The sequence below is a fragment of the Molossus molossus genome, unplaced genomic scaffold (assembly GCF_014108415.1).
Source record: "Molossus molossus isolate mMolMol1 unplaced genomic scaffold, mMolMol1.p scaffold_m16_p_3, whole genome shotgun sequence".
Taxonomy (NCBI): Eukaryota; Metazoa; Chordata; class Mammalia; order Chiroptera; family Molossidae; genus Molossus; species Molossus molossus.
Genome location: NW_023425366.1, coordinates 94,212,651 through 94,239,583, shown reverse-complemented (window position 1 = coordinate 94,239,583; position 26,933 = coordinate 94,212,651). Strand labels below are relative to the sequence as shown.

At 39.8% G+C, this 26,933-nt stretch overlaps 1 protein-coding gene across 1 annotated transcript in view; it reads left to right on the top strand.

The window, feature by feature from the left end:
- FBN2 (fibrillin 2) overlaps window positions 1-26,933 on the top strand; it is a 262,104-nt gene that overhangs the window by 189,643 nt on the left and 45,528 nt on the right. Inside the window, exons 27-41 of the mRNA XM_036279132.1 lie at window positions 90-215; window positions 2,868-2,993; window positions 3,441-3,563; window positions 3,735-3,860; window positions 4,203-4,328; window positions 6,054-6,176; window positions 8,815-8,937; window positions 10,636-10,761; window positions 16,189-16,311; window positions 16,942-17,064; window positions 20,181-20,342; window positions 21,073-21,141; window positions 21,596-21,721; window positions 23,389-23,514; window positions 24,358-24,510. Of these exons, the coding sequence (XP_036135025.1) occupies window positions 90-215; window positions 2,868-2,993; window positions 3,441-3,563; window positions 3,735-3,860; window positions 4,203-4,328; window positions 6,054-6,176; window positions 8,815-8,937; window positions 10,636-10,761; window positions 16,189-16,311; window positions 16,942-17,064; window positions 20,181-20,342; window positions 21,073-21,141; window positions 21,596-21,721; window positions 23,389-23,514; window positions 24,358-24,510 (1,881 nt within the window). The remainder of the gene's footprint in view (window positions 1-89; window positions 216-2,867; window positions 2,994-3,440; window positions 3,564-3,734; window positions 3,861-4,202; window positions 4,329-6,053; window positions 6,177-8,814; window positions 8,938-10,635; window positions 10,762-16,188; window positions 16,312-16,941; window positions 17,065-20,180; window positions 20,343-21,072; window positions 21,142-21,595; window positions 21,722-23,388; window positions 23,515-24,357; window positions 24,511-26,933) is intronic.

Genomic DNA, 26,933 nt, shown 5'->3' with positions numbered 1-26,933 from the left:
CCTCACGTAATGATTCTTTCTCCCATGCTGTCTGCGTGAATATGTTTCCCTCAGAGTTCTTTAATGGCTCTCACATTTTTACCTTTCAGACATTGACGAATGTGAACGTAACCCTCTCCTTTGTAGGGGTGGCACCTGTGTGAACACTGAGGGCAGCTTTCAGTGTGACTGCCCACTGGGACACGAGCTGTCACCGTCACGTGAGGACTGTGTGGGTGAGTCTGTCTTCTCCTCATGGGCCCACTCAGCTCAGCCCGTCAAGATGATAAAGATCAGTGGTTGCCTCTAATAAATCTAGCTGATGAAAAATGAGACAGGCAGAGTCTCTCCTTTTGGATTCAGGCTGTCTGTAGAGAATGCCTCAGTGACACACTCGAATGAGCCAGCATTATCCTGGTCAGCCTCTTCCATTACAAGCACATTTGAAAGGCCCCTTGTGAGGGGCCCTGGGCCAGGCCACGCAGTTCCCGCCTCCAGGTAGACAGGATGGGAAAGCTGCTCCCATTGGAAGGCCTGCTCCCTGATGGTTCACCTGTGCATATACCTGCTCCCGTTGGAAGGCCAGCTCCCTGATGGTTCACCTGTGCATACACCTGCTCCTGTTGGAAGGCCTGCTCCCTGATAGTTCACCTGTACATACACCTGCTCCCCTTGGAGGGCCTTCTCCCTGATGGTTCACCTGTGCATACACTTGCTCCCGTTGGAAGGCCTGCTTCCTGATGGTTCACCTGTGCATACACCTCCTGTTGGAAGGCCTGCTCCCTGATAGTTCACCTGTACATACACCTGCTCCCCTTGGAGGGCCTGCTCCCTGATGGTTCACCTGTGCATACACTTGCTCCCGTTGGAAGGCCTGCTTCCTGATGGTTCACCTGTTCATATACTTCCTGTTGGAAGACCTGCTCCCTGCTAGTTCACCTGTGCATACACCTGCTCCTGTTGGAAGGCCTGCTCCCTGATAGTTCACCTGTGCACACACCTGTTCCCGTTGGACGGCCTGCTCCCTGATAGTTCACCTGTGCATACACCTCCTGTTGGAAGGCCTGCTCCCTGATAGTTCACCTGTGCATATACCTGCTCCCGTTGGACGGCCTGCTCCTGATAGTTCACCTGTGCATACACCTGCTCCTGTTGGAAGGCCTGCTCCCTGATAGTTCACCTGTGCATATACCTGCTCCCGTTGGACGGCCTGCTCCCTGATAGTTCACCTGTGCATACACCTGCTCCTGTTGGAAGGCCTGCTCCCTGATAGTTCACCTGTGCATATACCTGCTCCTATTGGAAGGCCTGCTCCCTGCTAGTTCACCTGTGCATACACCTATGCAGTCAAGTCCACTTCCGTGCTCCCATGTCTGCCATCACGGGGTCTGCTCATTCACAGGGTGTGTAAACATGTGAGCTCCCTCTGCTCCCTCTTCTCACAGAAACACTGAGGTCTCCTCCTAGCCCTGAGTTCAGCAGGGACATCGAGTCACAGGAGAAGACCAGCAGTTGGTCTTAGAGTGTTCTGACCTGCTGCTTCTCAGACATAAATGAAGGCCCCGGGGCTGACTGTCTTAAAACTTTCATCTGGCCAGGAAACATTTTCTTCACAGAAGTCCTTCTGGAAAGTATAAACAAATAAGACAGTTTAAAATAGGGCAGATCACAAACCTCCATTTGAAAACATAATTTTTAAGCACATCTCAGTGTATTTATTTATAAACCCTATTTATAGCGAGATGCTACTATATTAGATGAATCTTAAATCATAGACTAAACAGACATTTTTTTAAAGGTGAATTTAAAAGTTTTAAATATTTTTATTTCATTTTAATAGTGGTACAAATAGCTTTTTTACACAGATAATTACAAAATATTTATTCGTAGTTGTCAAACAGTGACTTGGAGATCTGTTTCTAAGGCCAGTTTATTTTGTTAACTGGTTTTTATGGATCTTGGAGCTGAAAAAAGGTGCCCCTCAAAGGTTCAAGGTACAATATTAGATACATTTTTTTCCATATATAATAAAATTAACATTTGATGGGTATAGACATACATTTTAATGCCCCATAGGCTTCTTGCTAATTTTGCGAATTAGGGATGGATTTCTTGCTACATCTGGTTATGTTGTCATTGTTTTTACCCTCATGTTGGTATGACAGGTAGCTTGTATAAAGGAAAGTGTCCCTACCATTTTGTTGCTATTCTCTTGTGGTTTCATCATTAGGACTGGTTTATTCCACAAATTTTTGCAGGAGCTTGTTTAAGGCACCTGTTCATCTTATAAGGGTTAGTTAATTTTAAAATAGGCAGTATGATAGGTAGGTCCACCTCTCAGGCAAACTAAACACACAACTCAAAAACAGACAAACAAGTGGGGTCCCTGGAAGCAGCCCATTTTGTGGGACCAGATGAATTCCCTCAGGAGACGTCAGCACTTGACCATCAGACAGGACCAGCCAAGCGTGCCAATGTAAATGCATCTATTAAATGTTAGCCAGCTTCATTTCTGGTGTGTGCTGGATGTGTGTGGTCTAACGTGGTGGTCACTAGCCTTGTGTGGCTATTTAAATTTAATGAAAATTAAATAACATTAAGAAGCCAATCCTTAGTCACACTAGCCACATTTTCAAATGCTCAGTTGGAGCTATGTATTGGACAACACAGATATGGAACAGTTCCATCATCATAGAAAATTCTACTGGACAGCCCTGTTGTGGAAAGAAATAAGAAACACAGATGGCAGCATTTTCTTTGGATGCCCTAGGAGGATTATCTTACTTCCCCCTGCAGTGCACAAAGCCCTTTGCAGATCACTGCTCCAGTGATAGTTTATGTGATGCTTTTAATTGCATGAAACATTCATTCTGTGCATCTTTCTTTAGATATTAATGAATGCTCCCTGAGTGACAATCTCTGTAGAAACGGAAAATGTGTGAACATGATCGGAACTTATCAGTGCTCCTGCAATCCTGGGTACCAGGCCACGCCCGACCGGCAGGGCTGCACAGGTAAGCATAAGCCAAGTGGGTCTGGAACCCGCATTTCTTCAGTCAGCCTAGGACAGCTGCTGGCACTGACTATATAATGAAGTCTTTGGGAGTCCTTTGTCCTCACAATGAATCTAAGAACAGGAGCAGATCTCTAAGATGGTGTGGTTTGGTGGTTTCGCAGAGGAATCTCTGGTTTTATCGTAGAAAACCCCCTAAACTCCATAGCTATTATATTTCTGGGCCCTTTAATTTTTGGTTAATGGTGCTACATGTCAACTGGAATACTGTCTAAAAGGAAGCAAAGAGAATTTTAAAAGACTAATGGTATGATGATAAATCAACACACATAGTGGGGAGAAAAATCCAAAGCTATTTAAGCATGATCAGTTTCAAGAGAAGAAACACTCTTTATTTGTTTTTTAAGTAGCCCTGACAATTCATGTGGTGGCCATACTGTGTTCACAGACATCGACGAGTGCATGATAATGAACGGAGGCTGTGACACCCAGTGCACCAATTCCGAAGGCAGCTACGCGTGCAGCTGCAGCGAGGGCTACGCCCTGATGCCCGACGGGAGATCGTGCGCAGGTACAAAGGAGAGATGCGCAGACCTCGTGCCTCTCCTTGCTTTTACCTTACAGATGTGGCTCCAGATAATTTGAGTGGAACTGGAAAAAAATGATTTGATGGGGGAAAAAAATGTCTGAGCTTAAAAAAAGCCATCCTTCCTTTCATCCAACGTTACTTGTGTATCACCAGATATTGATGAATGTGAAAATAATCCTGATATCTGTGACGGTGGCCAGTGTACCAACATTCCTGGAGAGTATCGTTGTCTGTGTTACGACGGCTTCATGGCTTCAATGGACATGAAAACGTGCATTGGTGGGTACCGTAAGAACAGGATAAATATTTATATACACATACGCATACACGAATTTATGCGCACACACACATAAACGTAAGAAGAGGCCTTTTCAGTTATTTTAAAATGTCAAACCATTTTATTAAAAGATGTAAAAGCTGGAAAGGAAAAATTACTTGAGAAAATCTCTAAAGACATATTTATCTGCAATACTGTGTCTTGCAAATAGATTATATTTTAAATTTTATTTGTGTATTTTAACATTATGCTGTTCCATTTAAAAGATAGCTTCTGAAAAAAAAAAAAAAGATAGCTTCTGAACTACTAAGTATTAACCGAGGTATCAAAATTACATTTTCCAGATGTGAATGAGTGTGACTTAAACTCGAACATCTGCATGTTTGGGGAATGTGAGAACACCAAGGGATCCTTCATTTGTCACTGTCAGCTGGGTTACTCAGTGAAGAAGGGGACCACAGGATGCACAGGTAGGTCTCCAGCTTGGATCCTCTGTGCTTTGGCTTCTATATTTCAGAGCCAACCTTTGACGCCATCTGTACACCTGTATCTCTTGGGCTGTTACCTACACCAGGCTGTGACTGTGTGTGATGAGTAACTGACACAGAGCCTGTGTGATGTGTTTGGCTCCTCTTGGTGGTGGCACACCGCCTCAGCCTCTCCCTACCTTGGAGGTGGCTGCGGGCCCACGGGTGGGTAGAGAGCGGGTGTGGAGTCAGCTGTGGAGTCAGGGCCCCTGGTGCTGACTGTGTCCGGTGGCTCCTGAGCAGCGCTCCCTTTCTTTGGACTGCTGCCCAGGCGGGAGGCGCACGTAAGGAAGAAGCAACGGAACACCCGAAGGGCTCCCAGTGTTGCTTGTGTTTGAAGTTCTTCTAAACTAACCACATTTATCTAGATTCTATTTAGACTACTTTTTTCCTTTTTTTCCTGTGGCTTTTCCTCTCTCCTCTTTCATTTGCTTTTGTCCTCTCTTCTCCCTGTCCAAATTGCCTCTCTTTGTTCTCTCTTTACTTTCTTTCTTTGCTCTCACCATTCACTTTATCTCTTGTTCTCTTTATCTAGTAAGTAGTTTTAGCCTTTTGGATAAAGGGCTGGAGGGAGGGCTAGGAAGTCCCAAGCTTTGCACCAGTCATTCCTCATTGCTCAGCTTAAGGCCCTCATGCGGTATTTTGCTCAAGGCAGGTGGAGGGTGGCTCAGCTGGCAGCCTGGCCCTTAAGTTATGTTTTCAGGAAAGGGCAAGTATACAGTGTACTCTGCATATTCACCACTAGCAGTGTGGATGTGAAGCCAGTAGTTCTGTGTGTGTGTTGTGTGTGTGTGTGTGTGTGTGTGTGTAAGAGAGAGAGAGAGACAGACAGACAGAGACAGAGAGAGAGACAGAGATTGATTGATTTCAGGATCTATGATTGATTGATTTCAGGATCTATAATATGTAATCATTGAGCTGGCTAGAAGAGACTATTTTGTGAAGTTCTAGAAAGCTTTGGGGAACCACGTAGATTATATACACAGATATATGTATATATATACACATATATGTATATATGCATATATCTGTGTGTATATATGTATGTTATATAGGCAAAAACTTCATCATTTTCCAAATAACATTTCCAGTGAATATTTTTATATATTGTCAAATAAATAGGAACATGCACACTGAAATGAAACTCTGTAAAATGTTGCATTGATTTAAAAAATGACAAATGACCATGTAATTTTAAAAAGAGAATATACCATCACTTTAAAAAGTCAGGCTTGTTATTCATGTAAAATATGTAACAAATATGAATAGGAAAGAAGAGCAGCAGTCTCTTTTTTGGAAATAAGATTTCTCTTGCCGGCTGTAATCTGATGCCTTCTACGTGGAGTTTCGCCTGGGCCCGGGACGGGAGAAGGGCCCCTGGGTGGGGTGCTAACACACGTATCTGTGGGGACAAGAGCTGCTGCATCGCACTCTTCCCGGAAGAGGGCTGGCAACTTCTTCCAGGGAAGGACTTGCTTGATTTGGATCATAACCTTTCAAATCTCATTGAACTTTGCAAAAATTAAAAATTAAAATGTTAATGTTTTCTTTGTACAGGTTTAGATACTTTTATATTTACTTTAAAATTTTATCTGCACAGAAATATACTGGGAAGTAGAACTAATTAGTTTGTGGTTTATCTTCTCCATGTTAACCACGGTTTCCCAGATGTGGATGAGTGTGAAATTGGTGCCCACAACTGCGACATGCACGCCTCGTGTCTGAACGTCCCAGGAAGCTTCAAATGCAGCTGCAGAGAAGGCTGGATTGGAAATGGCATCAAATGTATTGGTGAGTTTGCAAATGTAAACAACCTTCCATAAGACACAACATTCTCAGAGGCTCTTCTTCCCATAGGTGTTGACGCACATCCTTGAACAGGAGCATGCTCTTCCCTTTCACGTATGCTCCTGAAACACCAAAGGCTACCTTTAGTGGTAACATAGTCTTCGTCTAAGAGTTTCCTTTAACAATAGTATAAATGATTGAATTACAGCAGTATGCCTTGGCATCTTCTTTTCAGTATGTTGTTCAGTAAAAAATTATTTGATGTGCAGCCAGAAATCCAAACAGCTGTTTGAAGAAAATGACTACTATATTTTCCCAGTCTCTTCATAGAGTAATCAGTGAGATTTAAAACTCAGTGAAAGAAATGCAAGGAATGAAAAGGTGTTGTTGTTGTTTTTTTCTTCAGATAACCTAAGTCTGAAGTAAGTGGTCAGTTACCAGCAGCTTCTTAATAGAAAATAGAATTTTTCTTCCAGAGAAATCTAAATGTTTTGCTGGATTGCAGAGGATCTGATTCAAAGAAAGGAGAATGGGAAGACGGTTGCCTTACTCCAAGTTTTACAGTTCTTGAGCCAAAGCTTAATAAGCCTTTGAGGCTGTGAGGCAGAAAACTGGATTTTACTCTTGGTGTCATGCACAGTGCTGCCTAAATGCTCATTGTTTTACATGCTTAACAATAAGGCAGTTTCCAAATAGTAAGGCTTAATCAGTTCTATTTAAAGTAGAAAATTAATCAAGTCTAACTGACCTCCCCATGATTTCCCTTTCAAATCTTATAAGCCTGCCATAAGCATTAAAGACTAGCCTTCTGGCCCAGCCGGTGTGGCTCAGTGGACTGAGCATGGTCCCATGGACTGAGAGGTCCTGGTTCGATTCCTTGTCAGGGCACATGCCTGAGTTGTGGGCTTAATCCCCACTGTGGAGTGTGTAGGAGGCAGCCAATTGCTGTCTGTCTCTCACATCGATGCTTCTATCTCTCTCTCCCTGTCTCTCTAAAAAAAAATCAATAAAAACACATTTTTTAAAAAATGGCCTTAACAATCTCTTACTAATAATGTTAATTTGAATATGCTTTTTCATCCATTTAATTGTTTTATACTTACCAGATGTTAATGAGCTGACTATAGAATTTAAGTGATCATAGTTTACAAATAACTTGGCTAAGGAATGTTCTCTGATGGCTTCAAATGGGTGGTCCTCTAGCCACCACCTCCAGTCCGGGCATCTCATTCATCTCACCGCGTTTCGGCCACATCCCCTTCCCATTTGACTACTCTTTCTCTCTTTTAGCCTCCCTTTTTTGTGCTTTCTTGTCCATCTATCACTCTGGCCAGCTATTGCCAAAGAGCCTTCCTCCACTGCCCAAGATTCAGCTGTGCCTGGGCCTCTCGACTCCAAAATACCATCCCAACCCATCACTCCTTCCCATCTCCGTTCTCAGTATCCTCTCTGGCCCTCCTCCCAATCCACTCTTCAGACAGCAGCCAGGCAAATCTTTCAAACCACGGACCTGATGTCTTCACGATTGTCATTTTAATCCATTGAATTTAGGATAAAATCTAGCTTCCTTACGTGGGTTATAAGACCCTATAGCATCCTTCCACCATCTCTCCGGTTTCATCTTCGGTCACAGCTGTGCCCCCCACCCCCGCCCCGCATTGTGCTCTGTCGTCTGACCTTCTTTCATTTGTTACACCAAGCTCCTTTCCTGCTCTGTGTCTTCCTGTGTGCTGTTCCTTCCGTAGGTAACACCCTGCCCTGCTTCTGTTCAGCAGGCTTTTATTCATCCTTTAGGTCTGAAGTTAACTAAAACTTACTTCCTTGCGGGAGCTCCCCTTGTTCCTGCACCTACAGGCCCTTCTGACTCTCCCGTAGCGCTCTGCCGTGTGTCTTCATGACATGTGGAACAACATTTAACTTAATTTTCTGTGTGTAACATCTGTCTTTTCCACTAGACTTTGGGCTTCATGAGGTCAAGAATCACATACCAGTCTGCTCACCTATAAAATACACTTTAAAAATCTAGCTAGTTTTCCTGCTCAGAAATTCAGTAATAGCTTAGAAGTTGACCCCTTTTGTCTTGATCATGAAACCAGTGATAAAACCCGCCCTGAGTAGATGTCAGAAGGAAACACGGCCCTGGTTTTTTTTCAGTCATTAAAAAGTTAGTTGATAAGATACCTCTCAAAATGCTTGAATTTGTGCTTCTGGCCCCTGTTCATGGTGTGAGCATTTTGGATTATGGGTCTGACATCTTAGAGCAGCGGTTCTCAACCTTCCTAATGCCGCGACCCTTTAATTCAGTTCCTCATGTTGTGGTGACCTCCCCAACCATAACATTATTTTTGTTGCTACTTCATAACTGTAATTTTGCCTGTTATGAGTCGTCATTGGAAATATATGTTTTCCGATGGTCGTAGACGACCCCTGTGAAAGGGTCGTTCGCCCCCCCAAAGGGGTGGCGACCCACAGGTTGAGAACTGCTGTCTTAGAGAATTGGAACGGTGACCTTAAAGATACACTAAAACACATTCCATTTGGCCAGTTTACATTTAAATGGAGACGATCAAAAACCTCTCTGAATGTTCAAATGTTCCATTTTTGTTTCTGCACGTTATTGCTGTGTTTTCTTGGCACGCAGATCTGGACGAGTGCTCTAACGGAACCCACCAGTGCAGCATCAACGCTCAGTGTGTCAACACCCCGGGATCCTACCGCTGTGCCTGCTCTGAAGGCTTCACTGGAGATGGCTTCACCTGCTCAGGTGAGTGAGAGCCTGGGAGTGTGTGCTGGTGTGACTTTCTGGAACACTGTATTTGCTGTCCTTATTTGAAGAAAACGGATTAAAGGAGGCTGAAATCCCTACCTCTGTTTAAAAACTTACAGGTGACTACATATCTTTCTTTCATTAAGCACAAAAACCTGAAAAATTTTCTAAAATATTTAAAACATTTTAAATAATGGCATTTATTACTATTCTTTACTGCTAATGACTATCATTTTCTCTCGTTCATTTATTAACACACTGACCAAAAATACAGGCTCTGTCTGAATCAGACCACCTGAATTCAGGTCTTGCCTGTACTGCTTCCTGGCTGTATCTGTCGCCGTAAGTAAATGACTTAACCTGTGTGGTCTTTAAATGGGCATAGTAATAAGAATAGTACCATCGATTTTGTTATTTTTTCAATCACTGAATGAGTGAGGTGTGGGAAAACTATTTATCTTCTTCAGATACGATATATGACCTACCCAGTCACTACTATTTAATGTGTTTATCAAAACTCTCAGCTGATCACATGGTTTTGAAAAGACTTAATGAAATAAAACCTGTAAAGGGCTTAGAAAAACACATCATATGAGCTCAATAAATGTTCGCTTCTACTTAGCTGCTATTTATTCCACATTCCTTGAGGATAAACCATCTACTCATTATATTCATTTTTAAAACTAGATCATCTTTCTAGACATGAAGTATGATGCTTTTGCTTGTAGGATAGGTCTTTCTCAGTTGAATTTCAGGACACACCTTAAACCCATAACTGTGATAGGCTCTAATTGTTTTGCTAATTACTGACAAAAAAACAGACTCATCATTTTCAGATGCCTCTTTAAGAAAGCTTGCCTGTTCAGTTTTAAAGCATTATTACTTTTAAGCCTTGGCTATTTCATCCTTCTCAGAATTTCCCTGCATCCTGGTGTGAAGGAGAGGGCGTGGCTTTGGTGTCAGACCCAGTGTGCTCAGATCTCGGCTCAGCCACAGATGAGCTCGCTGTGGCTCCCGCTCGGTTGTCTGCCCTTGGCTACGGTTCTTCCTCTTCTGACCCTCACAAGATCGGTGAACTAAATGAAAGCGTGCATGTCAGGCAGCTAACTCACCGCCGGGCAAATATCTGCCCTCAATAAACATTGGTTTCTGTCCTTCCCGCTTCTTTACATGAGATGGAATTAATAAATTATCTTTAAGTTTTATGAATAATGTCCATTTGCATAATTAAGATAGGAGTATTTTGATTTGATTGTGATGACATGAAAAAAACTTTCCTAATTCTCATAGAGTGTCCCTAATTTGCTTAAAAATACTTAGAACTTGTGAAAGAATGAGTCATTTCTTCTAACACTGTGATGTCAAATTAATTAATAGCAGTTTAAGGTTAGTACCGATGCTCTTTGTCATATCTGAATGATGTTGGTGTGTAACACTGATGCTACAAACTGGTATTGAAGAGAACTCAGACAAAGGTGACAGGAACCTGCACCTGTTAAAATTTAATGTGAAGGGGTAGGTTGAACAGCTCCACTATCGTGTTGTACACCCCTGTTTAGGTGACTGTGATGAACTGTTGTTTCAGGTTCATGAGCACTCACTCAAGCCAGTGAAACTGATTTAGTTATAGAGCAAGGAAAAAATGTGTCATGAAGTTGGGGACTTAATAGAGATGTAATTTGCTTATTCCCCCAGATGTTGATGAGTGTGCAGAAAACATCAATCTCTGTGAGAACGGACAATGCCTCAACGTCCCGGGTGCATATCGCTGCGAGTGCGAGATGGGCTTCACTCCAGCCGCAGACAGCAGATCCTGCCAAGGTGGGTCACCAGGATTCCAGCTCATTTCCAAGTTGGATCAACTACAGCAAATGAAACCACAAAAAGGGCTGGAACAGGCTCCACCTGGAAGCAGAATACACAGCACATGCTGCACATAAAAAAGTCATTCGTTTAAGCATGGATTATTTTGCTGAATGAATAATGAGGAAGGCAGCTTTCATCTCTTATGAAGTTTTCCTGGCCACGAGCCAATAGTTGGAAGTTGGCTCATTCTTTTTTTTTTTTTAAGCATTTCTTTTTTTATCACTAAATGAATGACATGTGGAAAAACTATTCCGTTTTCTAAAATATGATATACTATCTACCCCAATCACTGCTATTTAATGTGTTTATCAAAATGTAAGGAGCCCATTTTTGGCATTTGCCTTCATGTTTCAGTCTGCTGTCTGTATGTCTGGGACTGAAGTCCTTCAGGGACTCATCAAGGACTGCACCTATTGCCTAATAGCAATGTCTCCTTCCTCTCAGTGATGACATCATCCCCCTTTCCTAGAAATGGGACTTAGTGACTAGGTTCATATCTTTCCAAGAAAAAGAATTTGGATTTTCTTTTAAACTGGAGACTCCGTTCACATTAGACATCGTTTGGGCCATCATTGTGTTCATAAGGAGTTCATCAAAATGCAAATGAAGAAAGGAAAAGGCTGAAAAGAATTTATATAAACAGTAAGGCTTCAACAAAATTAGTGATTCATAGAAAACCTTTAAAAAAAATAACTAAAGCTGACTGCTAAGCAAAGATTATAAAATGAAACCAGATCACAGGCTCTCCCTACACTAGTGTCTAATCAGATGAACAGAAATAGTAACTAGCAACACACACACACACACACACACACACACACACACACACTTCAGCAACCCAAGACCAAATTATACAATCCAAGTCGGTTCGGAGTACAGCCTAACTGACCCATTTACGGAAGTGGCACCGAAGAAAGTGTGGCTAAAAGATCATGGAATGTTTCATAAATGTCCGCCGATTTTGAGGGCATCAGATAAAAGGATAAATAGTAGGCCTTGGGGAAGATGATAATAGAAGCTGAAAGCATTGGTTCTTGTGCAGTGAGCTGCTAGACTGGGCATGGTGGAATCCACCTTACACAAGGCAACTGTAGAGTGAGCTTCACTTTTTCCCCGTCATGGTTTCTTCTAAGCACTGAAGCCAGTCAGTAGAAAATGTGAGTCAGTGTGGTTATGGAATGACATGATTTATTACCCATGTCAGCTTGACAAGAGTTAGCAGGAAAAGGAACAAGTAAGCAGTAGCCAGACACTTCTGCCAACATACAATTTCAAAATTAATTCTTTATACATAATAAAGAATTTCCTGTTCGTAATTCTGTTCCTTTATCTGTGGTATAGGACCCTCTAGAAATTCTTTCAGACCTCTCCCAAGTTGACGCTAAGTAGTTTCTATTTACTGTACTTCTTTCGTATGTTGATTTTCTCATAATATGTTATTACGACCAAGAGAAATCCCAGTTGCCAGGGTAACTGACAGTGACACTCCTATAGTTCACCCTGAGTTGAAACTCTCTGTTCTATTTAGCTAATTGCCAACTTTTGAGTTCCTGAAAATGTACTTTCATGGTTGTGCCTATTTCTCTTCATTTTGCCCTATAAGATCTGGCTCATGTAGACAGTTTGTACTGAATGTACTAATTTAATTCCCTAATGTCCTTCCATCTTACAAATATATGCCCCTCTGAACTGACCGTCTAATCAACATTATCCACTCAGATCTCTTTTCTCACCACAAATTCTCAGCATTTCTAGAATCCAAAAAGTTGCTGGATTTGGCACTTCCCAGTATTCCCCAGTTAAATGGGAGAGTACGAAACCTGGAGGAACCTCCTAAGGGACAGGTTTACACCGGATGGGCTGAGCCTAGATACAGGCTGTTTAATGTAATCTCTAAAGAGAGCACATAGGCCAGGTTCATCGACAGTGAGCACACAGAGCCCAGTGGAGCTCTTCCCATCCACGTTTCCCTGGTCCACACCTAATGAAACTGTTCCCCTACTCCTCCCACTTTGTGAAAAGTTGGGCTATGGAATAAAATCATGAAACCCATACTCCAAGCTGTCTTCCAAATAAAGCTCAGACAAAGAAAAGAGAATGTCAAGAAGCTCCATCTAAACTATACCTAGGTATGTAAAATCTCTTGAAAGAGCTGACCAAACAATGTGTACACAGAATGAAAATAACCAGTGGCAACTGTGCAGGCATCCTATGGAATCAACAACAGCAGCAAAAGGAATGTTCAAAAAGCAGATAAAGCCCTGTCTGGTTTGGCTCAGCGGTTGGAGCATCAGCCTGCAGACCAAAGAGTTGTGGGTTCATTTCCAGTGAAGGGCATGTACCTTGGTTGCAGTTCGTCCCCAGACCTGGTTGGGGTTATGTGGGAGGCAACCAGTTGATATGTCCCTCCCACGTCGATGTTTCTCTCTCTCGCCCTCTCTCTCCCTTCCTCCCACTCTATCTGAAGATGAATGGAAAAATATTCTTGGGTGAGGATATTTTAAAAAGTAAATAAAGAACTAACTGGAGCCCAGCCGGTGTGGCTCAGTGATTGAGCGTCGACCTATGCACCAAGAGGAGGTCACTGGTTCGATTCCTGGTCAGGGTATATGCCCAGGTTGTGGGCCCGATTCCCAGGGGGGGGCATGCAGGAGGCAGCCAGTTGATGTTCTCTCTCATAAATGTTTCCATCTCTTTCTACCTCTCCCTTCCTCTCTCTCTCAAACTCAATAAAGAAAAAATATTTTTTTTAAAAAAGAACTAACTGGAGTAGAAGAAAACTGTCCTAGGGACACAAGCAAATATCCTACAGGTACTTTGTGCCATAATAGATGACCTTAATAAAATATAATTGAACAAGTTCCAAAAGATTATAAAAACAAAAAAGGACAAAAGACACAGAGGGAGATTGCAGCATCAATGGAAACAAAAATTGGGGACTAATGCACCAAATTTATAGAACTTTTCACTAGAAAGAGCAAAGAGATCAATGAAAATGTAACTACTAGTCTAGGGAATGGACTTGAGATAATGGCAGTGAAGAGGAAAGAAAGAAATGAACACTATGAGATAAAAGACAAAGACCATAAACATAATTGATGTCTCTGAAGTGAAGCACCCAAAAGTACTACACAGCCAAATATTATTCTGAAATAGAAAAACTGAATGCTCAGGAAAAGGTAAATTATGAGACAAAGACAGCCTTATACCTTTTGTTGACTTAAGTTCTAGAGAAGAATTCTTCAGACAGTAGATAGAAAAGGCAAGTCATGAATGAAAAAGATACATTCAGTACCAGAAGAAACTAGAACAATGCCATCGAAGTTCTGAAGGTACATGTGACTCAAGAATGTTATACCTCAGCAGTTAGTTAGTTAACTGTAAAGACTATAGGCATATTCTCACATATGAAATAATGCAGGAAGAAAATACCTGTGCACTCTCCCTTCTTGGGAAAAAAGAACACGAACTTAGCAATGAAGCACAGCCAATCACGAATTACTGGAGAAGATGACGTTAAAACATTATCGATTCCTTTAAGTGGAGAATTAGTACTAATATACTGTAGAGATTGTGGTAAAGGCCATGAAAACGTAAAAGGTGAAAATAGGCCTGCTGGTGTGGCTTAGATGGTGGGCATCATCCTGTGCACTGAAAGGTTAACCAGTTTGATTCCCAGTCAGGGCACATGCTTGGGTTGCGGGGCTCAATCCCCGATAGGGGTATGCAGGAGGCAGCCAATCAATGTTCCACTCTCACATCAGTGTTTCTCTCTCTCTCTCTCTCTCTCTAAAAATCAATTTAAAAATCTTTTTTTAAAAGAAGTGAAAATAATATAAATAACAAGTAAGTTGGAAGCATATATGAATGCTAATTTTCTTATTAATTGTACTGTCTAAAAATTATACTTGAATTTTAACCTAAAGCCAAAAGATAATACATTTTTAGTATTTTCACCAATTTTTAACAATAGAGAGTATTTTAGAAACTGTTGAGATAAATAAAAACTGATCTGATGCATAAAAATAGTGTTAGCTTCACTCTGTGATTATGCATAGGGAAATATTTGACATGATGTTTATCAATGATAGTTCTTTCTGGGTGGAAGAATTGTGAAGTGATTTTTTGTTTTTGCTCTTTTATTTTCTGAATTGTTTTCTGTCTTTTCTGTTTGATATCAATACTTTATATTTGAATTTGTGAGCATGCATCCATTTTATAAAACCAAGTTAGTATTCTCTTTTAAAAAAACCTTATTTTGCACAACTATTACATTATTTAAATCGAAGTTATTTCCAATAAAGGTCATTGAAAAGTAAAATGCATTAACAGAGTGTTGATAACACAGTTCCATTGTCAGTTACAGATTAATGCAATTCAATGACAAACTAGTTTAATGAGTCTTTATTCATTTATGTAAAGAGAATAATTTTATTTATTGCCCCAACACAAAGATAGATACCTTTATATATCATTTGAACTTTTAAACACAATTTGAATGGTACCTTAACTCTAAGTTAGTTGAAACTCATTCTTTTCATCTTAATTGTCATACTTTAATTGACCAGAGAAACCCTTTGAGATTTAAGACAGCACTTTCAGATGATTTGCATGGTCTAGCCTAAAATGGCATGCCTGGTCTGCATTCTTAGAATATGAGGTAATTTGTGTATGAAATATTCACCCTCTTTCTATGAGGAGAAATATAGATTATTTCTGCAGCTGTACACACACATACATGTGTGCCTTCATTTTCATATGAATGAGGAGTGATTTCTTATTTATTGACTGAGTTAAAGCCTCATGGAAGAGTTTCATAAACTGAATTCCTGGCTTCAATAGAGCTATTTTAATGAAATTTGTAAGACTGTAGAGCAAAGGATGATCTTATTTCATGCTTTTAGGAAAAAAAATTATTTCCCTTTTTAAACTGACTTTATAACAGATCAGATTACAGACTTAAAAAGTTTTAAAAAGTTAAACCTTAGTAATGTTAATGATATGTATTTCGTATGTTGTAAATGTTTAAAAACTTTTTCCACTAAATTTTAGAATCTTTGAATTTGTTTTTATCTTTAATTTTTACAGCCTTATTCCTTTCACATATTCATATTTAATTTTTGTGTTTTTTATGCCTTTGGAGAATTTTTTTTTGTTTAAGTATATTATAACCCAAGACAGTTAAAATAGTGTAAATAAAATAAAATAGTATTGTTTTATATTTGTTCCTAGATGAATATTAGTGGCTGCCATTTACCTGCTCAAAGAAAAAGATAAACTTTTACTGCATAAGAATATCTGAGGAGATAGAAAAATTAATTAATGATACACATTAATTTAAAATGTCCTTATAAGCAAGAAATTATTTTTTTAATTTTTCAGATATTGATGAATGCTCTTTCCAAAATATTTGTGTCTTTGGAACATGTAATAATTTGCCTGGAATGTTTCATTGTATCTGCGATGATGGTTATGAATTGGATAGAACAGGCGGAAACTGCACAGGTATGGCCAGCTAAGGGCTTAATTGTGTTCTTATTAATTGAAATGAATATTTTGTGGTAGGTGTAAAAATTCCTCAGATTTCTGCTCAGCCTTGGGTTATACATTTTTTTGAAACAGAAAATTACATTCTGATACATTTATTTTTAATGGGATTAATCCATTTTTATATAAACAACCTAATATTAAATATCTAACATAAAACTAGGAAAGTAGTCAGACACAGGGGTGGGGTGGGGAAGGGGGAGCCAATGGTGTAAAAAAGGAGAAACATCTGTAACAAAAAAAAAAACGAGGAAAGTATTTCTTTATATATTTTCTTTGTACATAAACACACACATATATGTATATATACAATTTTACTTAAGTGAATGTGACAATTTTTTTCTTTGTCAAAATTCCAACATTTAATTGCTATTTATGTATTAAGGATATTAAATGACATTATCATAAATAACCATGTAGTTGGAGACTGTTTTAGGTACTGTATGCAAGAATCTAATCTTTATTTCATTGTGCTGAAGACTTCATAATGATCTACTAACTTAAAAAAAATCTACCAAATTTTTGCAGTAGCAGTGTGCATAGAGAAAGTAAAGATCTTAACATGGGCATTCTAAATGTTTTTCCTAGATATCGATGAATGTGCAGATCCCATAAACTGTGTGAACGGCCTATGTGTCAACACGCCTGGGCGTTACGAGTGTAACTGCCCACCTGATTTCCAGCTGAACCCCACCGGTGTGGGTTGTGTTGGTAAGTAAAAGCGATCTGAAACGAACAAATAGAATTATTTAGAGCAGAACATTCAGACCCTCTTGACAATGAACTGTGGTGAGTATTTGCTACAATTAATTTTCGAGGAAAAAAAAAAAACCAGTTCTTTTTCTTAAGAAACTCTAAATTATTATATGGTCATTGAATCAGGTTGATCTGCCAAGTGGTATTTGGAAATAAGTTTTCAAGATGTCTGCTCCAACTTCCTCCTCTCACAGGCTTGGGAACCGGGCTTGGAGAGGTGCAGACCTTTGTTCAGAGGCTCAGAGCTTGCAGTGGCGGGACTGAGGCCCAGTGCTAAATTGCTGGCTCCCCCTGCAGTGCATTGGCCAGGACAGCCCAAAGGGGTAGGACTAATGGTTACATGTTTATCTCTCCTGTGAGCAGGGTCATGTAGGGGTGTGATAAGGGAAGAGATGAGAGGAGAGGAATGGGAGAACTGGATTTCTTGAGCCAAACCATTGGAGTGAAGCAAGTTGGGAGATCGGGGAGAAGCAAAGAAGGCAGGAATAAAGGTTCAGAATCCGTCTTCAACATTCCTGACATCTCTGATCTTTAGAAAATAATTGCCCAGCTTTTGCCATCTGCCCTATTTCTTTACCTTAGTGAGCATTTACCTAGAGGGGTAAGTGGTCTGGAGAATTTCTTGACAGAATACAACAATACAAGAATATATATATATTCTTGCTTCCCTATGAATCTGCCCACTGTCTCCAGTGTTGGTTTTTCAGGCCTTACAGTATGCGGAAGGAATGTTTGCTGTGGTGATTTATACACAGTTTTTATATTGTTCTCAAATTTTACAGAATGTATTGAGATATGGTTTATGACCACTCCCAAATTCTGACTTTTTCATTCAGAATTATTTGTTCAGTACATATTAAGTTGCTTGCCATTGAGTTGCTTTCTATTCTAGGGAATGCAGAGGGAACAGAGTAAGCAAATTCTCTGCTTTTGTGTTTACATTCTGGTGTCAGTGAGACAGACGTAGCGAGAAGAAGGTCTGACACTGGAGGTGGTTGTTGGATAAGTGCTATTATTTGGAGGGTGAGAGAGTCAGAGCCTTACAGGAAGGAGCAAGCTGACTGGACCTCTAAGAGGAGATGTCTTCAAGCCAAAGGAGCAGCCAGTGCAAAGGGCCTGTGGCAGGAGAGTGCTGGTGTTGGAGACACAGCAGCAAGGTGGAGGAACAGGAGTGGGAGGAGTGGGAGGAGAGGGAGGAGAGGAGTCAGAGAAAAAGCAGTAGCCCAGATCACAGAATGGTTCTCAGCTCCGGCTGCACAGTAATATCCCATTTGGAACCTTAACATGATTCTGATGCCTGCTTCACTCCCAGAAATTGAGGCACTGGAGCCTCAGTATTTCTTAAAAGCTTCCTTGGAGCAGACAACTCATGAGAGTACTCCAAAAGGTAACAGACATAAACAAATGCCCAAAACTATTAAGAGTAAGAAAAAAATCAAATTAAAACAATTATATAAATATCTCTTTATATCTAATAGGCAAAAATTAGACTGGGTAATGTAAAGTGTTGGTCCCATGGACCGCAGAGGTTCCTCTGTTCTGTTGGTAGAAGTACAGACCGGGACAGTTGTGCAGAGAGGAAACTACAGTTCTCAGATTCACTGTCAGCACATAATCAATTTCTTTTTTTAGTTTCTTTTTTGGAGCAGTTTTGTTTATATGGTTTGCTACTTCATGGTTTTATTCTTTCCTAGAGGTTTTCCAAAGAACAAAGACTCGTTCTGTCTCACAAATACCATAAGGGTTCACTGAACCCTTTGATAAGTCTAAGATAGCATGATGGTGTTAGTGATCTTATTTCTCTTTTGTTTTGAGCCACTTTATTTCATCATTACTCATTAGCTGTGCCCAACGACACTAAAAACAAAGAATGTAATTATAGTGAAAAATAAACCTGTCACCTAGAAGGATGACACAATAGTGAAATAAAATGTCACTGTTGCATCATTTTTCAATTTTCTTGTTGTGTTGCCCAAGGGGTTATTACATCACCTTTCGAGAGGTACCAAAGAAGGCTGGAGACACTATATTTTGAATCTTCATTGAGCATTTATTGAACACAGTTGAGAAATCAGAAGTTTTTGCTTTCTGGCCATAATGGCAGGAAGAACTGACAGTGGCAAACTTTTTACAGTTGTTAGCTGTGTCAGAAGATGAATGCAGCAGACCCGCACTCTAGTCTGGATTCTAACGAGGATGGTGACATTGATCATATAAGCCAAGTGCCAGGCTATGAGTCTTCAGAGGCTAATATCCTGGGTGGAGTTTTTCACATTCGAGAATAAAAAAATTTTTTTTAAAACGAACGAACAATGTATTTCTATAGACAAAGGAAATGTGGTATTCTTGTCTATTGGGCAATAAGAAATTCAACATGCAATATTTGACAAGAACCTGAATCATCCCAGGTTCTTGTTTCTGCCAGACCCAAAATTTAATTGATAGGGTTCTTAGGTAGACAAACAGTGAAGCCAGGTGTTCACACAAGGGTTATTAGAAGGAAATATGAGCTGTATAAATAAAGAATATCATTGATGATTCCATGGGTGTTGATAATCCAAAAGTGAAAATGAGGTCCCTTTGTGGAGCAAAGAAAATAGCTGCCCTCTCATCGACAAAATTATGAGCTGTCAAAGTTTTCAAAAGCCTCTTCAGGTATGTGTTTTAGTGATGCAAGAACAAGAAGTAATGATGAGCTAGAACCTATCAGAGACGTGTTTGAAATGTGGAATCTCTTTATAAAATGGATCTGTTTCAGGTTCATGCATGACAGCTGAATTGCATTGAATTGACAGGTTAATTGCATTCATGGGACCGTTTCAGGTAGATACACTGCATCTTCAAAACCAAGAAAAAATGGATTAAAAATTTGCATTTGTTAGGATTAGGTTCTTATTAAAATTTTGAATAAGTTTGTTTCACTATGCAAGAGATTGTCTTGTACTGGGGAGGAAAACGAGCCTTTTATAGTAATGTCCAAGAACCTGAATTTCGTCATTTGAATGCCCTTTCTCCAACAAGGAATTCTCACTGTGACAAGGGCAGTTTTAAGCTCCTGTGTTGCTCTGCAGACAACCGAGTGGGCAACTGCTACCTGAAGTTCGGTCCTCGAGGAGATGGAAGCCTGTCCTGCAACACCGAAATTGGGGTGGGCGTCAGTCGCTCCTCCTGCTGCTGCTCCCTGGGGAAGGCCTGGGGGAACCCCTGCGAGACGTGCCCCCCTGTCAATAGCAGTGAGTATGGAACAGAAGAAGAGGAAGGGAACAAACTCTGGTGGCTAAAGACTAGTCGCAATTTTATTCTTGTGCTGGGGATGGGAGAAATGGTGAGGGCCAACCTTTTACATTTGGGCTACTTTCAACGGTTACGCTGAAACCAGACAAGAGTGTTTTATATAAAATGAATATGAATTCTTCTTATTGTTTTTCATGATATGATAAAAAGAAAACAAAAACAAAAACATGATTTAACCACAATCCAATACAAATGGTGATAATATCAATTCTCCATGGTATCACAGATACATTAGGCCATTCCTGGTTCTTCTCAGAGGTGGTCCTAGCTCAGGTTGGTGGCTGTGTTGTATTCCTGAAGTCAATCATATTACGCCTTCAGTTGAAACATATGTTCTGACAGGGGCATAGTTGAAATGTGTGAATTGTCGATTCTCAGAGTTTTTATTTACTAGCCAAAAAAGTTGTGATATAAATTGTCTTGCAAAGGAGTTTTTTCTTCAATTAAAAACAAATGATTTTTGTTATCCAGTCTATATAATTTATGAAATAATTATCTTATTTCATGTCAAATGCATATCCTTTTAAATGTATTTGAAAAGGTACTAAGGGAAATGTAGATACATCCCTGAGTATGCGTGTTTTGAGCCTGGCAATTGCTGGATGTGTGTTCATTGTCTCAGCCATTTAGACACAGGTATCAAATCTCTTCTTTTACGTTGTTTTGTAGCTGAATATTACACCTTGTGCCCCGGAGGTGAGGGCTTCAGACCTAACCCCATCACAATCATCTTAGAAGGTGAGTGCAGCTCTAATAGTCACCCAGATATAACCAAGGTAAAGAGCTTACTCTAGAGAAAAGCTGGTTAAAAAAAAAAAAGTTTTTTTAGTGTGGAGCAATCAAGCAAGAGTATTTCGCAAAATTTCAGATGGACATTCACCAGGATGCTAAATAACCACTTGTAAGTTGGAAAGATATGATCCTTTGCCATGACCTGAGGTCAGATTGTTCTGCAGAGAAACTCTCTTTACTGATATCCCCTAACTTGAATCATCCCCCAACTTGCTTTAAAGCTCCTCTCAAATTACAGCAAAGTCCCACCACAAAGCCAAGAGTCCCCGTGGTCAGAACAGACCTGCGGTCCAAGTGCGCACTCACGTGGACTTGTGGCAGCCACGGGTTTGGGAGCTCGAACAATAGCTCTCGTCGTCCACCATGGTCTTTGTTTAAGTGAGCTGTCTCTCTTGTGCAGACATTGATGAATGCCAGGAGTTGCCAGGTCTCTGCCAGGGAGGAAACTGCATCAACACCTTCGGGAGCTTCCAGTGTGAGTGCCCACAAGGCTACTACCTCAGCGAGGAAACGCGCATCTGCGAAGGTGAGGCGGACCCACACCTGAAATACAGCGGGCGCCGTGGAAAACACAATCCCTAGTCAGGCCTGGGGAGGAGCGCCCATCCTCACGTCTGTCAGAGGGGCTGCTGAGACGGGTGCAGAGATTTTTTTTTTCTTTTCATATCAGCGCTGCTCAATAAATCAATTCACAGCTCATCTGCTATCATGTACTATTGCTTTTTTCTGAGTAAATGGATTGATTAAATATAAATGGGGAAAGCCAGAGCAGTATGAAAACATTCAATATCAAGTAAGTGATTAGTTCAAAGATTGATTAGGATTATAGTTTACATAGAGAAAATGGGTGAGCCTGAATATAAAAGACTGTTAATATTTTTCAGTAATTTTTATTTTTATTTTTATTTATTTATTTTTATCCTCACCTGAGAACATTTTTCACTTTTTGTTCAGATAGAGTAGGAGGGAGAGAGAGGAAGGGAGAGAGAGAAACATCGACGTGAAAGGGACACATCGAGTGGTTGCCACCCGCACAACCCAACCAGGGCCGGGGACAAACCGCAACCGAGGTACGTGCCCTTAGCGGGAACCGAACCCGGGTCTCTCTGAACCACAGGCTGATGCTCTAACCGCTGAGCCAAACCAGCCAGGGCTTTTCAGTAATTTTTAAATGCTGGACCACTGAGAAGAAATTCAAAGGTGATGCACACACCTCTCTTGCCTCCATCCCCCCACTTAGCACCTGGCACAACAGTCATTCTTTTAGGGGCACATCTCCCCACTGAACTGGGAGCCTCTTGAGGCAAGGTCCACAGCTTATTCATCTGTATAGCTGCAAGTCCTCGCTTACAGCAAATCTTGGTGTTTATTGATGGAATCAGTAAAGGCTTCTAAAGATGAACATGTAAACAGCTCCATTATAACCTTTCTTTTGGAACATGTTAGATAAATGCATCTGGAAGAAATACGGAAAGGAGAACAATCGGCACCACTTCGAGAATCTCTTAATGAGCACTAATTTGAAAACAACTGCAGATATAAAGGCTATTCTAACTGGATTAAGTTTACAGTTGGCACGAAAATTTAATTTAAATGTTAACAGGGGAAAGCAGGCTTTAAAGCAATTCCATTTGAAGAATATGAAATTTTAGTTGAAAAAAAATGCAGGTGCCATTTACATTATTTTTTGCCACTTTGGAATAATTTCATTTGAATATAGATATATTTGTTCATTCTCACCTGAGGATGTTGTTCCATTGGTTTTTAGATAAAATGGAAAGGAGATTCTGGGGGGCAGAGAGAGAGAGAGAAACATCAGTGTGAGAGAGACACATCAATTGGTTGCAGGACCCCGACTGGGGCCAGGGATTGAATTTGCAACCCAGGCGCATATGCCCTCGCCTGGGAATCAAACCCAAGATCCTTTAGTTCACAGGCCGAAGCTCTAACCACTGAACCAAGCCGGCCAGGGCTGATCATTTATATTTTTAATATTGGATTGTTTCTTGTAAAGACATGCACGCCTCATGTCATGTCAATGGATATTTTGGAGTATTTTCAATGTAATTGCTTTAAATTCTGAATTTTATGGAAACATGGATTTGGGGACTCATCTTATGCTTTGTTCAGTAGTTTAATAATATAAACTCATGGGAAAATACATGAAGTAATGGATATCCTTGCCTGCTCTAGATATTGATGAGTGTTTTGCACATCCTGGTGTGTGTGGGCCTGGGACCTGCTACAACACTCTGGGAAATTACACCTGCATTTGCCCACCTGAATACATGCAGGTCAACGGAGGCCACAACTGCATGGGTATGTAAAGGTCTCTGAAGATTAATTAGATCACAGTTGACTTCCCATGTAAGATGCTTATGTCTCAGAATCACTGCATAACATTTTAAAATCAGATCTTTATGAATTGTTAAGTATTTCAAGTCTTATAAACTTCTGGCTTTGTATCATTAGAACTTTGGCTGTGTAGTTATTATTTTTTTTGTTACCCCTTAATGAAACTATAAAATAAATAGGTCATGGGGCTGTAATGTACAGCACAGGAAATACAGTTAATAACATTGTAATAACTTTGTATGGTGACAGATGGTTAGTAGACTTACTGTGGTGATCACATTGTAAGGTATAGAAATATGGAATCACTATGTTGTACACCTGAAACTAATATAAATACTGTATGTCAGCTATACTTTAGTGTTGAAAAAGAGATTTAGTTACAGTTAAAAAAAAAATGGGTCTGAGGTAGAAAATCTTATCAAATGTTACAATTAGATATTCTTAAATAATTTGAGTTTTCCATTTATATAAAGTGAACATTATTTTACAAATGAGGACATTTAAAATTTAATATGTAATACTTTTTAAAATAAATAAATGCCTTTAAATATAGAAATATAAAATATATATTAACTTTGTTTCCCAAGAAAATGATAAATGAAATCCCTTATTTAAAAACAGGAGAGATGTTAACTTAAACATGATTTATGTTGAACTTAAACAGTTATGTTAAGATGCCCGCTGAATGACCGAGAACTGGTTCAGAGTTGTGTTAATGGAAATAGTTTGGCGTCTCCGAGTGTGTAGGCTCCATGATTAGCTGCTTGCTGGTATGCCTGGTAGGCTCATTTGTTTTTCTCTACGTAGATATGAGAAAAAGCTTCTGCTACCGAAGCTATAATGGAACCACTTGTGAAAATGAGTTGCCCTTTAATGTGACGAAGAGGATGTGCTGCTGCACCTACAATGTGGGCAAAGCCTGGAACAAACCCTGTGAACCGTGCCCAACACCAGGAACAGGTAAGCTTATAGCTCATGCTTCTGCTGAAGACCAAGTCCTGGACACCGCCTACAGGTGACAGTATCGTAAAAGCAAACGGGTCCTAAACCCAGACATGCTCAGTGCTGAAGCCCAAGTGGCCCTCTGTGGGGTTCAAACACTAATTTCTGATATACGTGTTGAATAGGAGTCTGGATCCTGAAAATGAGCCCCATTGCTAAAGAGTTGAAGTCTATAGCACTGGTCCTTTTAAATTTGTTATTTTATACCATGCTGGTTAATTCTTCATGTTTTCATTGAGCAGATACTTATTGAATAACTACTTTGTGTCATTGGGCTAGACCTGGGCAATGTAATATTTTGAAGAAAAACTATTGGTAATTTAAAGTTCAGTAAGTTTTGTTTTTTTTTTTAGTTTAATCTTGAAAAATATGCCCCCAAAAATGGATTTGATGAGCGAACTTTACATAAAAGCAACTTTTTGACATAGTAGTCTAAATTTTTTTTTCCTCAAACTTATCTGAAATTTGTAGGCAGGAAATAGAACTGATCTTACATGGTAAAATATGTTTTATAAGCAGAGATTCTTTTTGAAGAAAATAGAGACAAGAGCAAAAACAATTACCTTAAAATTGTTGCCTACTCAGCTTCTTTTATGACCTGGAAAGTGGTCATTTTTAATAATCTTACATCCTAAGAGTTAGTTTATCCAGTAGGACAAATAAGAAACAATGATTATGCATTTGTTACCAAATATTACTTAGGGAATATGTATTAAAGTGTTTTGTTTAATATGATGGTGAGATGAAATTAATGAAAGACTTAGTGAAAAGTGACACATGGGATCTTTCTTGGTGGCTAAAATTCAATGGGATTTTCTTAACCCTATCTTGCATGCTCTTTGTGTGTGTGTGTGTGTGTTTTGTTTTTTTTGTTTTTCTAAAAATCAAATAGAAACATTTTTAGAATTCTCTAAGAACTCCATGTGTTAGAAATAGAAAATCATTGGTTTGGGGGAATGAAATACCACTTTTTTTGTCAGAGGAAATGAAGGGCTTAGGTTTGAGAGAGGTCCATTTTTTTGTTTGTTTGTTTGTTTTTTTATCCTTGCCCGAGGACTTTTTTTTTTTTTTATCCTCACTCTAGGACATTTTTCCTTTTTTTTTTTGTTCACATAGAGTGAGAGGGGGAGAGAGAGAGAGAAACATCAACATGAAAGGGACACATCAAGTGGCTGCCACCCGCATGATCCAACCAGGGCTGGGGACAAACTGCAACCGAGGTACGTGCCCTTAGCGGGAACCGAACCCGGGTCTCTCGGGACCACAGGCCAATGCTCTAACCAACGAGCCAAACCAGCCAGGGCCGAGGACATTTTTGCATTTATCTTTTGATAGAGCGGGAGGGAGAGAGGGAGGAAAAGAGAGAGAGAAACATCAACGTGAGAAACAAATCAACTGGTTGCCACCCACACGACTCCAACTGGGACTAAACCCGGGACTGTCTACAGGCCGACACTCTAATCACCGAGCTAACAGGGCAGGGCAGGAGGTCTATGTTTAAATTGAAGCTCTATCACTTATTGTCTGACCTTATGTAGATTATTTATCCTTTCTGAAACTGATTCCTCCTATATAAAATAGGAATAATAAATAAGTAACTGACTAATCCGTATGGTTATAGTGATGATTAAATAAGGTGGTTTATATAAACTGCAGTTCACACGTTCAGGCACTCAGAAACCATTAAACTGAGCATCTATTATGTGCTTCTCTCTGTGTTCTGGGCGCGTGGTGGGTGAAATAGACAAGGAGCCTCCCCTGATAGCACCTGGAGTATAGTATGTTGTGTACATTTTACCTAATGCTTTTCTTAAGAGTTTTTCTCACTTGTGTAGCAGTGGGCATCGGTAGCAATCTACTTCTTAAAAATTAGAATTGGTTTTCATTTCTATTACTTTGGTGAAATATGTGGAGAAGTAACTCTTGCAGTCTCTGTTTTATTCCATGATGTACTATTTTCGATGCCTCAAGTTTCACATTTTAGCAAATAGACATTTACGTTTTGAATAAGACAAAATTTATGTCATTTGTTATTTATTATTAACCCATTTGACCACAGCAGAATTATTTGACCATTGCCTATGCCTTTTGTGTAATCTGTAATCTTTTTTTAAATTTGTACTCTACCCTGGTTTTTCAATCTGCACAAATTAGATCATTTTTTAAAGCCCTGCATATCAAAAGAAAACTACTTTATGTGCCTAAAGAAGATATTTTGAATCTTGTAATGATTTATCTTCCAATATCAGAGCAGTAAAAAGTTAATGATGATAATAACAATAACAACAACAGTAATAATAATGGTAAAGAATGCTTAGATCTACTCTTTGGATCTAGGAGCAGGCATTGTTATCAAATAAATATAATTGAAATTAAAATGG